General features: G+C 39.1%; 1 protein-coding gene across 1 annotated transcript in view; it reads right to left on the reverse strand.

Annotated features, from left to right (window-relative positions):
* The window catches only part of AGPS (alkylglycerone phosphate synthase), a 140,126-nt gene extending 128,127 nt beyond the window's left edge, over positions 1 to 11,999 (reverse strand). Inside the window, exon 1 of the mRNA XM_080798840.1 lies at positions 11,647 to 11,999. Within this exon, the coding sequence (XP_080654966.1) occupies positions 11,647 to 11,984 (338 nt within the window). The 5' untranslated portion in view covers positions 11,985 to 11,999. The remainder of the gene's footprint in view (positions 1 to 11,646) is intronic.
* Positions 12,000 to 12,001: the final 2 nt, after the last annotated feature.

Below are 12,001 nucleotides of genomic sequence, written 5' to 3' on the forward strand. Positions count from 1 at the left end.
GATCATGACCTGAGTCGAAGGCAGATGCTTAACCAGCTGAGCCACTGAGGCACCCCGGTGTCCTTGCACTCTTCTTTTTTCAGTTAGCTCAAATTAATTGATACTTTTAAACAAAAGTCCTAATGAACACACATGCTAACAAATAAGAATTCATTCTTAAAAAAGGTTGCCTCTTATAAAAAATCTGAAGACAGGCATAGCAAACTAGAATGTACTTTCTGAAAATAATGACAGATGGCAGGAAAGAACTTGGAAATAAAGCCAAAATCAGACTGGGAATCTAATAATTATGTTGGGAAGCTACAAATATTTTGCAAAGACAAAGCAGACAAAATACTATCTGGAAATCAAGATCAACATAAAAGAACAAAAGCATAACCTTTTACTTTAAAAAAATAGACTTTTGAAATTTTACTTCAAAAAGGGATTACCACTATGTCAAAACACCAATTCTCAGATAAAAATGTCCAATAATTGAAAATGTGAAAATGGAGATTGAAGAGTTAGAGATATTAACTTAAAAATTCCCTCAATAGTAGTGAAAGCTAATACAGGAGATTTTACTTCAAAAATGAAGCTACTAATTTTCTTTAAAATTCATCAAAAAATAAGATAGACTAACACTGAATGGAGAAAATGATGAATTAATGGACAAATATGTGATAAGGAAACATAGTATGATGTTATGGTAGAATCTAAGTGGTTGGTATAAAAATGTTTATTACAGGGCATCTGGGTGGCTCAGTGGGTTGAGCCTCTGCCTTCGTAGGCTCAGGTCACAGTCTCAGGGTCCTGGGATTGAGGTCCGAGTCCGGCTCTCTGCTCGGCAGGGAGCCTGCTTCCCTGTCTGCCTGCCTCTCTGTCTACTTGTGACTTCTCTGTCAAATAAGTAAGTAAATAAATAATTCTTTAAAAAATTTTTTTTAAATGTTTATTATAAAATTGAATTTCGCAGTACATTTAAATTTTTTCAACATAATATGTTGGGAGAAAAAGAAAACTACAGACATTATAATTCCTTTTTTTCTTTTTAAAGATTTTTATTTGATTGATACAGAAAGACAGCTAGAGAGGGAACACAAGCAGGGGGAGTGGGAGAGGGAGAAGCAGGCCTCCCGCTGAGCAGGGAGCCCAATTTGGGGCTCGATCCCAGGAGCAGGAGGCAGACACCCAACGACCGAGTCACCCAGGCGCCCTGACATTACAATTCTTAAGTTGCATCGCAACATGTAGAAGGATTTGACCAAAGAGTATGAGCCATCTGAATAAGCATGTAGTGTACAATATTTACTGATAACAATAAGTGGTTTAAACTGGCACACCTGGGGTGCCTGGGTGGCTCACTTGGTTAAGCGTCTGCCTTCGGCTCAGGTCATGATCCCAGAGTCCTGGCATCAAGCCCCACATCAGGCTCCCAGCTTAGCAGAGAGCCTCCTTCTCCTCTTCCTCTGTTGTTCCCCCAACTTGTGTGCAGTCTCTCTCTCTCTGGCAAATATACAAATAAAATGTTAAAAATAAAAATAAATAAACTGGCACATCTTAGCCAGTTGCCTCAGCTCTCTCTCCTCATCACCTCCAAGGCCTAGGCAAAGTTAAGCAGTATTTCCCAGGCTCTCTGTGGTCATGTTTCAGATTCCCCTTAGCAACCCAGGCCTAAACATTGCATTTCCTTTTAGGTGAATTTCTGGAAAGTTGCTTTCTTAAATTGTGAGATATAAATCTGCTCAAACATGATAGGAGTCTTTCTCCTGAGATTCCAATAATTTCCAATTCTTTATTCTTGGTCAAAATTAAATCCGAAGAAGCAACTGTGCTTTATTTCTGCCTCTGTCCACTGAGATGAATGAATATGTATTCCAATGTTCTTTAACCCATTTAAAAAATTCCCAATGTCCTTTAACCCTTTTAAAAAATTTGTCTTATGGAAATTTTTAGGGATTTAATTGTAAAAAGTTTATCACAGCATTCATTATAATAGGGAAAGACCGAACACAATAAAAAGTGATACTGTCCTGGTTGAACTTAGAGTACCTACATATAATGCAATACCTAATGAGTCCCTGAGGATGAGGTTGCCATTAACATTTCTTGACATAGAAAGTTATAGACATAAGATAGTGAAAAATAGTGGTTTCAAGACATTATTACAGCACAACTTTACACATATATGCCATATCTAAAAGATGTCGAGAAGCTATAGTGTTTATCTCTTCATTATTTTCAAAGTCTTTATTTTCATTGTTTTTTTCTTCAAATAAAATGTGTTACATTTCAGCATCAATTAGGTACCCTCTGATTTTTTAAAATTGTAAATTAACAGATATTCTGCTCTCAGAATAAGACTTCTAAAAGCTATCCAGGTAGCTGAAGGCCCCCGACATTACTGGGCCAAGTGCCATACTGGTTCTTTATTATACTGTCCACATTCTCTTACTCTAATTCTTCTGATTCTATTTTCATCCAAATGCTCTCATCTATGTTCTTACCCTCAGATTTAAGAATTTTCTCATAGCATCTTAACATAGAAGAGCACTCCTCCACCATTCTAATCTATGTTTCTTTGAAATGAAGAGGCCCTTCCATTGCTGTACGACTCATCATTCCTCCCACTTCTTGCCTCTATTCTAGCACTTAGCACCCTGCATTAACAGAAGACATATCAGTTTTCCTTAGTAGACCTACATGTCCCATAAGGCAGAAACTATGTGCTAATTCTCCCCAGTGCTTAGCACATAGAAAACAATAATCAACTGCCAACAAACTTGAGTAGATGAAAGTTTCAAACAGCTGAGAAGATGCCAAGAGGTATCTAGCTGCTTTAAATGAATTAAAGTCTCCAGGCCTAAATATTATATCGCATGATACTTAACAATGATTTAAAAGTTATTATTTATAATATAAGAAATCACGGGGAAGAGATAACCGACAATTGCCCAGTCTCGATTCTCAAAAATAAAAAGACCCTCAAAACTCACAGACCCTGAAGCCTGGTGTCCGACAAGCAAAGATCTTCCAGAAAGTGGCACAAGGAAAGTTGTGGAAGTTAGAAAGTGTAGGATGAATAAGAGATCTTGACTAAAACAGAAGAGACAGGTAAACTAGGAGCTAAGGTTTCAACAGTACACATTTTAAACAGTGTGGGGGTGGGAAGATTATGAATTGACTCCAGCTGCACTTGTTACTCGCCTAAAACAACACACATGTGCATCCCCTTAAGGTATTTGCACATAGTATTTCTGTGCCCAGAATGCTCACTCAACTAAATATCCATAGAGCTTAACACTCTCATCTCCTTCAAATATTTGCTTAAATGTCATGTTCTTCAGTGATATCCTTTTTAAAATCTGAACACTACCCCCTTACTCTGTTCTTTTTCTTTTTTCCATAGCACTTAGCACTTTCTAACACACTTAATAATTGACTTATTTACTGTTATTAATTATCTATTTCACCCATAAGAATATAAGTCCCATGAAAGAGTAGATCTTTGCCTATTTTGTTTACTGATGTAGCCCAAACACCTAGAACACAAATGACCAATAAAAACTTGTTTAATCCATAAAATGGTTTTAAGAAAGATTTTGAAGATAAAAATGACTAGAACTGGTGATATCGGCACAGTATCAAGGAAAAAGCTCTAGACTTGAGATAAAAGATCTGGATTCAAATCTAAGCCCTACCACTTAGTATATACAGCAAATGACTGTTTTCTAGCAAATGTCTGCAAACTTCAGTTACTAATCTGCAAAATGGGTGGTTGTGAAGATCGGATGAGATAAATGTGTATAAGAGTAGCAGTTGGTTAAGCATCTGCCTTCGGCTCAGGTCATGATCCCAGGGTCCTGGGATCGAGTCCAGCATCAGGCTCCTTGCTCAGCAGGGAACGTGCTTCACCCTCTGCCTGCTGCTCCCCCTTGCTTGTGTGCGCACTCTGTCTCTGACAAAATAAATAAATAAAATCTTAAAAAGAGAGAGAGAGAGAGTGTTCAAACTTAAAAGAAAAAAAAATGAAATGAAAGCCAGAAAGGTAACTTCATTTGGAAACAAGAAAGGACAGATAATGAGTTAGATTTCCATATACAGTTGTGCTGTCCAACATGGTATATAACTAGCCACATATGCCTATTTAAATTTAAAAATTAATTAAAATTGAATAAAATTTAAAATTCAGCTCCTTGGTCATAATGATCATATTTCAAGTGCTTAATGGCCACATGTTGTTAGTGGCTACCATATTGTAGAGCAGATTACAGAACATTTCCAGCATCACAGAAAGCTCTAGAGCACAGTGCTGATTTATAAACTTTGAGTTGACAGCAGAATAGAAATCGAGTGTTATTTTAATATCCCTGATGCTGAATTCCTGGAAAGGTCAAGATGAAGAAATGCAAAATCCAACCACATAAACAATCTGAGTTGGAATTGCAAAATGTGAATATAACAAATGAAATAATTCATATTATTTCATTACAAGGTCCTAGAATACATGAACACACCCAAGTTGATAATATGAGGTCAACTATAAATAGAGTTTGGAGAAGCCCAGTAAAGTTACCGGCAAGAATTTGGTCAGCATGCCAGCTTAAATCTCTGGTTAGTAACTTCAGATATGCCTGCAGGACAAATATTACATGCAATACAATAGTTTTCTTAGTGAATGATAAGATACTTATAGCTCCAAATCTCACCCAAGAAGCAAACTCCCTCGTCAAAAGTAACTGCAGCTACCGAGAATGGTATAGCCTTCCTTAATGAATAAGCTTATTTCAACTATAAAAAGATCTAGAATTAATATGCAAATGCTTGAGAAGGGACTCAAAATCAGATGTTACTGTTTTTGTTTCAAGAAAGCTATGCAGAAATTGATCTTTTATATATTTAGAAAATTGAAGAGGATCTCACTTATAAGAATGACTGGCTTGTAAAAAATTTCAAATGTGTAACTGAATTATAGATTTAGACTTGTGACTTTAAGCTGATCTTATAAGTTTATAAATAACATTTGAACACTGCAAAGACTTTAAGGTCACAGTGTTTAAAAAGGCAGTTTAATGTTTACATGAATGATATAGTATCTAGGAACATTTTATTACCTCAAACAAATGATATACTTAAGAAGATTGAACATATTATATACTAACTACCATTTTAATTATTTTAGCTGATTTCTATGCAGCAATATCTATAAAAACATTAGGTATGTACTTCATATTAAAATCAATAAATTTTCAAACCTAAATTTAGCAGCCACCTAAATGCTCATCCTGAACAAAATGGATAAACTGAATGGGATGCCTGGGAAGCTCAGACGGTTAAGGGTCTGCCTTTAGCTCAGGTCATGATCCCAGAGTCCAGGGATAGAACCCAGAGTTGGGCTTCCTGCTCAGCAGGGAGTTTGCTTCTCCCTCTCCCTTTGTTCCTCCCACTGCTCTGTCCTCTCTCACTCACTCTCCCTGTAAATAAGTAAATAAAATTAAAAAAAAAACAAAACCACACATATAATGTATAACTCACATTGTATATCCATCCAATGGAATACTACTCAGCAGTAAGAATGAACAAAATACAACTAGACATGAAAACATAGATGAGTATTACAAACATAACGATAAGGGAAAGAAGCCACACACAAAAGAATATACACTGCATGACTCCATGTACGTAAAGTTCAAAACAAGCAAATCCAACTCCAGTCAAGGTTGCGGTTATCCTGGTGGGAGGTGAAGAGGAACATGAAAGCTTCTGGGGACTGACTGGCAATGTTGTTTCTTAATCTAAATACTGATAAGATGGATGTGCTCACTTTGTGAAAAGTAATTAAGCTGTAAACATAATTTGTGCATCTACTTTTATAATAAATTATGTAATAATTCAATAAAGTTTAACAAAAAATAATAAGTATATACACAAACATTTATAACCACCCAAATAAGACTGTAAGCCACGTACCATCCTGAATTATCCCAGGACCATCACTACTATGCGTACTATACTTTGGAAACATTAACATATCAAAGAAAAGGGGAAAGGAAGGACATGTCCCCAGAACAGCAATAATTCTGGTGTAGAGCTAGAGTACATAGTAGGTACCAAGGAAATCAGAGGCCTAGAAAGGCCAGTTTGTTCCCCTGGAAGACCTTAAGTGCCCTAACCAAGAAAACCGTGGAATGTATTCAGTAGGCAATGGGAATGACACATGCAAATGATGCAGGTGGAAGACTACCTACCATAAAGTTTTCAACCCTTTCCCTTAATTTACTCAAAAATGTGTCAGTAATACCTCCATTCTCCGGCATCCAGTTTCCAGTCTGGAGGGACTTCAGAAGAGTAGCTGACCTGACCTCCCCAATGGTCACACAGTCATCCCTACTCATGGGAGGAGTGATTTACCTGGTTAGTAATTTCTGAGAAGAGGCACCAAGTGTCTGGAGTCAGCCTTCTCTCTCCTTAGAATCTATCAGTTACAAAGTAGTTATAATAGAGTCTCTCTCAGGGCCATGTATAAAGCTTACTGGAGCTGGCTCTGCCCTAGCAGGGGAGGCCTTCTGTGGTCCAGCATTACCTGTAACTGTCTATCCAATTCAGAGTAATTATTAGGTAGTCCAAATCCAAGCCATATTCTCCAACCAACTTTATTTGTAATAAAGCTGGCATTTTTATCTCCACCTGTCTATACTCTATATATTCTCAACTGATGCTGAACTCAGATGTGGGACAGTGATAAAATTAACTATTACTCCTAAAGCCTAACAAATGAAGAGAATACTAATGGAGGGAGGGCGATTACTATTTCATGACAAAAGAGTAAACTCTACTCAGGATATTTTGATTTGGTTTGGAGTTGAAATTAACATACTAATCTGCTGAACAACAGAAATTCTCTTCTCAATAATAAGAAAATAAAATTGAAAGGAGTAATACTTGCTTAGCATTTCCTTTTAAAGTGTTCCATAAAATATATCATCTGACTACAACAGCACTCCACTCCCCTGCAGCCTAAAAATAGATTACTTAATTTATTCCTAGATATTTTTATTAAGTGACTGGGGGTAGGTGGCTTTATAGTAAGTAACTTCCTGACATAAAGAAGTCTACTTGCAGAAAATGTGGTCCATTCCAAAATGATACTTGCAATCTAAGAGAAGTATGTTTCTGTTTTCTTCTCAAATAGTTCTCTCCCACAAATGAAACAGCAAAATCCACTCATAGAAGTAAATAGGTTGGTCTATTTTTTAAAACCATGCATTACATTTTCGAAAATTAAGAATTTCAGTTTGATAGGATCATATATTTTGTAATTTATTCAGTAAGTACAATATAAACTAGTGCCTTAACCATATGACACTGTACTTGATCATGATCTCTTTAATCATAAATGGTTGAAACTTGGCATGACAAAGATGCCCTCCTAGGAAACATTTACACAAGGTCAACTCAGCTTTTTTCCGTCTGGAAAACATCCACTAAGGATTCTGGGAGCTCTTAAATAATACATCATTTTTTAAAGAATGGTGTGCATAAATGGCAGTATAAGTAAATTAAGCAATTGGTAGCAGTCTTAATCAGATCTTCTTTTCTTCTGAGGAGAGTTTATAACCTCTGTAAAAATTGCCATAGAACAGTTCTGACTAACCCAAACCACAACTGGGAAAGCCGTTAACAGTGCAGAGGGACGGATGTCACAAGGGATTTTTTTCTTCACTTTTTCTAACATTACAATAGCTTTTTTTAAACTGAAAAAATCCAAAACCAGGGTATAAAAACGTCACATGCTTAATTGGCATTTACTATGATTTTCAAGAATCTAAAACTGCAACCAGTAGCAAGATTAAAAAAAGAAACTGTTCATGCAATTTAAAGAAAAACAGAGGGTCCAAAAGCAAACCATCACTCTCAAAACTCTGCTCAGCAATTTCAAATAATGAGATTATATGTTCCCGGATAGAAGTAATTAGAACCAACTCATAGGAGACCAACATGATAAGTGCAACAGGTTATGACTGGCCCACCCTCTTAAATATCCATGTTGCTCAGGACTCTTACCATCCCTCTTCCATTATCATTGCTCCAAAACTCCCATGGCATAGAGTCACATAATTTTATGTATTACTTAATGCACTAATTTCCAAAACTCAAATCCATCTTTCCCCTATTCTCACTGCCATCATCTTGATTTAATCCTCCATTATTTCTCACCTGTTCCACTATAACAGCTCCCTAACTGGTCTTCCTATGTGCATTCTCATCCTTCTCCAGTCTATTCTTAACACTGTACCTGGATGCAAACCCAAACCCAATACGATCAAGTCTCTTCCCAGCTTAACTGCCTCAAGGGTTTGCTGTTACCTAATCTCCTTGGCTGCTTCATTTTTCTTCATTACACTTATAACCATCTGACATACTGTATTACTTATTTGCTATCTCCACCCCAACTAGAATGTAAGTCCATAAGGGCAGAGTTTTTGTCCACTGCTATATGTTGCACAGTAAGCACTAAAATAGTCACACATGAATGAGTGAATGGGTAAATGAATGAATTAATGGACTGATGATCTACAGGCCGAGGCCTCCACGACTGGCCAGGGCCCTCCTCTTTTTACACCACTCCCAGCTCTACCAATACTGAATTGTTCAATTACCTAAATACAATACGCACTTTCATGCCCCCTTGCTTTGCCATATGCTATTATCTTTGCCTGGAACTGTCTTCACCATCCAATCAATCTGCCACACCATCATCCATATTTTAAAACTGTCTCCAGAAAGCTTTCCCTGACCCCAAGGATAATCACTCTTTCTTTCCTTTGTGCTACATCTATCTATATCTGTATTCATAGCAGCTCTACTCAAACTGTACTGGAATGTGTATCTCCCTTACTACTGTGAATTCTTTGAGGCGAGGACAATTATTCATCTCTCCGCCTTCAGTGCCTAGGACGATACTTGTCATAAAGCAACTGTTCTATAAACATTGGATAAATTAACATACATGTGACTGTCCTGTGAGGGAAATGAAAACATGAAGTTTCAAGAAGTCACCCCTTCAATTCCGTGATGACAACCAGCCCTGAGATAGAAGAATTACAACCAATGACATCATCCAAAGTAATCAAAGAGAAGCCGTTATACAAATAACACACATCAGCAAGTGATTCCAAAATAAGAGACAAACAATCACACTCACACTTTATTAGATTTACATGCTGGCTCCGTGCTCCATCATTCGTCTTCCCTTTAGACTCAGCTTGGCTGCTGGCAAACTGAAGCCCAGCTAAGCAGGAGGAAGTTGAAGGGAGACCTTGGCTCCCCAACAATATAGCAAGTAGATCACTCTCCAAGGGAGATCACTCTTCCATCTAATAAAAGTTTTTATGTTCCCTCATATTTTGATTCAAACTTCACAACAGTTGTACAGGGCTAGATTTTACCACTAGCCACACCTAACTCTGAACCAAAGACCAGAGCTTTCTAACCATAATCTACACCAACAATAGGTAACAGTTGTGCCTTCTGTCTATGGAGTAACCACAGAGACCAGTCACCTTCAGCCATGGGAAGCCTCATTCATTACCCCAGTGTGCCTTATAAACATTATTATTTTTCTCCGACTGCTGCAGATGAAGGCCCCTAAATCCAACTACAAGGAACATCCGACCTACCTACTTAGTTCTAAGATTGTGAACATGCATAAAAATGTACATCATACACATACATACAAATGAACAGACATAAATGTACATGAAGCCATTTGGGGAAAAAAAGTTTAAACCCAATGATGGCTCAAATAACATCAAGTGAAGCCTGAGGCCAGGATGTGATCCTTGATTCCTCCCTCCCCCATCATTCAGTAAACAAGTTATAAAAAATTTACATCTTAATATTTTTTCAAACAGGTTTGCCTACTCCCAGTATTATGCCTTAGTTCAGAATGGCAGTATTTGTCATCAGAGTAATAGTCTCCTAATTGGCTACCCTGTCCTTGGACTCAATGAAAATTGCACCTACCATTTCATCTGAAGGGTTATATAACCAGCAATTCACTTAAAGCACTTGATCACTTAACTCTGTATTGCTGAATTCTCACAGCAACACTGCAGAGCAGGAATTACTGTCCTCATTTTCACAGACAAGGGACTGAAGCTCTGAAAAAAGTTAAGTGACTTGCCCAAGGTCATGCAACTAGAATCATGTAGTAGAAATCCAAACTCAGGTCTTGGTTCCCAGCCTTAACCTTCTGCTTAACCTTCTTCAATTCAGTCCCCAGTGCAACCTTTCTAAAAGGTAAATGTAATATTTTGCCCCACATAAAATCCTGCAAACAAAACTTGCCTCCAGCCCTCACCCTCTGTCATTCTCACCCCCTCCTACCCCGGTGAACTTCCAACAGTTTCCCAATCTGTCTTTCGCTGCTTTATCTGTGAACACACTGCTTTCCTGCCAAAAAACACTTTTCTCCTTTGGCAGGTTACTTCCAACCCAAACTTCAAGATTTACTCAATCCTTACTCTGGGAAGCCTTTCCCCTGACATACAGACCTAAAACTAGGGTTAGTGACCATCTGCTATGGTTATCAGCTAAATTTCTTACCACACTGTATTATGACTTTACCCTACTAGGCTATTAGTTCCTTAAGTAAATACTGCATTTTGTATTCCCAGTACAGTAAATACTAGCAGACAAAGGACTCATGAATGTGGAATTAATAAATGAATTCACCACAAGTAGTACAAGTTAAGAAATTGACCCTAAAGTTAATACGACCTACTCTGGAATTCTAACATGCAACATCTGAAGCAGGCTTTGTAAATCTGTTCTATTTCTTCATCTGTAGAAAACTCAAGAGTCTGAAGAGGAGTAAAAGAAATAACAGACTTAACACAATCTCTGGCACACTGACAGTATCATTAAACATTAGCAACACTTTTTGATGTTCATCCACATGACAAAGCCACATCTCAGAAAATATTTTCTCTGGTAGCTGCCATCAGCGCTTAAGATTTCTCCAAAAAGTAGTAAGCCAGGATCACTTAAAAACATCCTCAGCCACAGGCAAGGGTCTTTCAGCTTCTAGTTACAGCAGAGTTCAGTAGTCACCACCACAACCTAAATCATTTAACTAGTATCCGAAGTTTTTCGCTTCTTACCCATCCCTCACTTTTCTCCTTTCAAAGTCAAAGACCATGCCCTTAAGCAAATGGAAACCGGCCCCCACAGAAACCAGTCAGCACCTTCCCCCAAGAACCACCTCTTCCCACTCCCAGGCTAGCGAGAATTTGAAGAAAACCATCACCTAGTGCAAACTTAAATCTTTCTATCCATTTGAAGACCTTATCCCCAAGTATTAATTCAGGATAACGAATTCCTGGCATTAAGACTCCAAGAAAACGGGACCCCCTGAAGTCTTCCCCAATAACAGTCCTTCAGATTTGTTACTCTTAGTGACCAAAATGCACCATTCCATCCCGCCCCATTCCTGCCAGAGTCCAGGGTCTTGTCCACTCTCTCTCGAGACGGTTCTTCACTTTGAGGGACCGGGATGCTTTCCTCCCACCGGTGTCACCTCCCTTCCCACCTTGCCTTTGCCCTCCCGCTGCACAGGCCTGGCCTGGTCTCGCGGCCAGCCAGCTCCACAGAGCCGCTACTCACCGCTTCTTGGGGATGGTGCCTGACTCCTGCACGGCGGGAGTGGCAGTGGGCGCAGCCGTGGACGCCGACGCGGCTCTCCGCGCTTTGCACTCATTGGTACTCACAGCCTCCTGGGGCCGGCCCAGCAGATGGCCCGAGAGAACCCGGAGCCTCCGCCCGGCGCGGTCCCGGTCTGGGTCCGGGTCCCGGTCCCGGTCCGCTGCAGAGCCGGAGCCCGCACCCACGTCCGTTCCACCCGCTGCAGCCGCCGCCTCCGCCATGGCTTCCGCCTTGTGCCGCCGCCCCGGACCGCTGGGCGCGGGTGAAAGGTCGCTCAGAGCGGCGCCCGGCGCGACCATTCGCTGCGGCGCATCCC

The sequence above is a fragment of the Martes martes genome (assembly GCF_963455335.1).
Source record: "Martes martes genome assembly, chromosome: 3".
In the NCBI taxonomy this organism is placed as follows: domain Eukaryota; kingdom Metazoa; phylum Chordata; class Mammalia; order Carnivora; family Mustelidae; genus Martes; species Martes martes.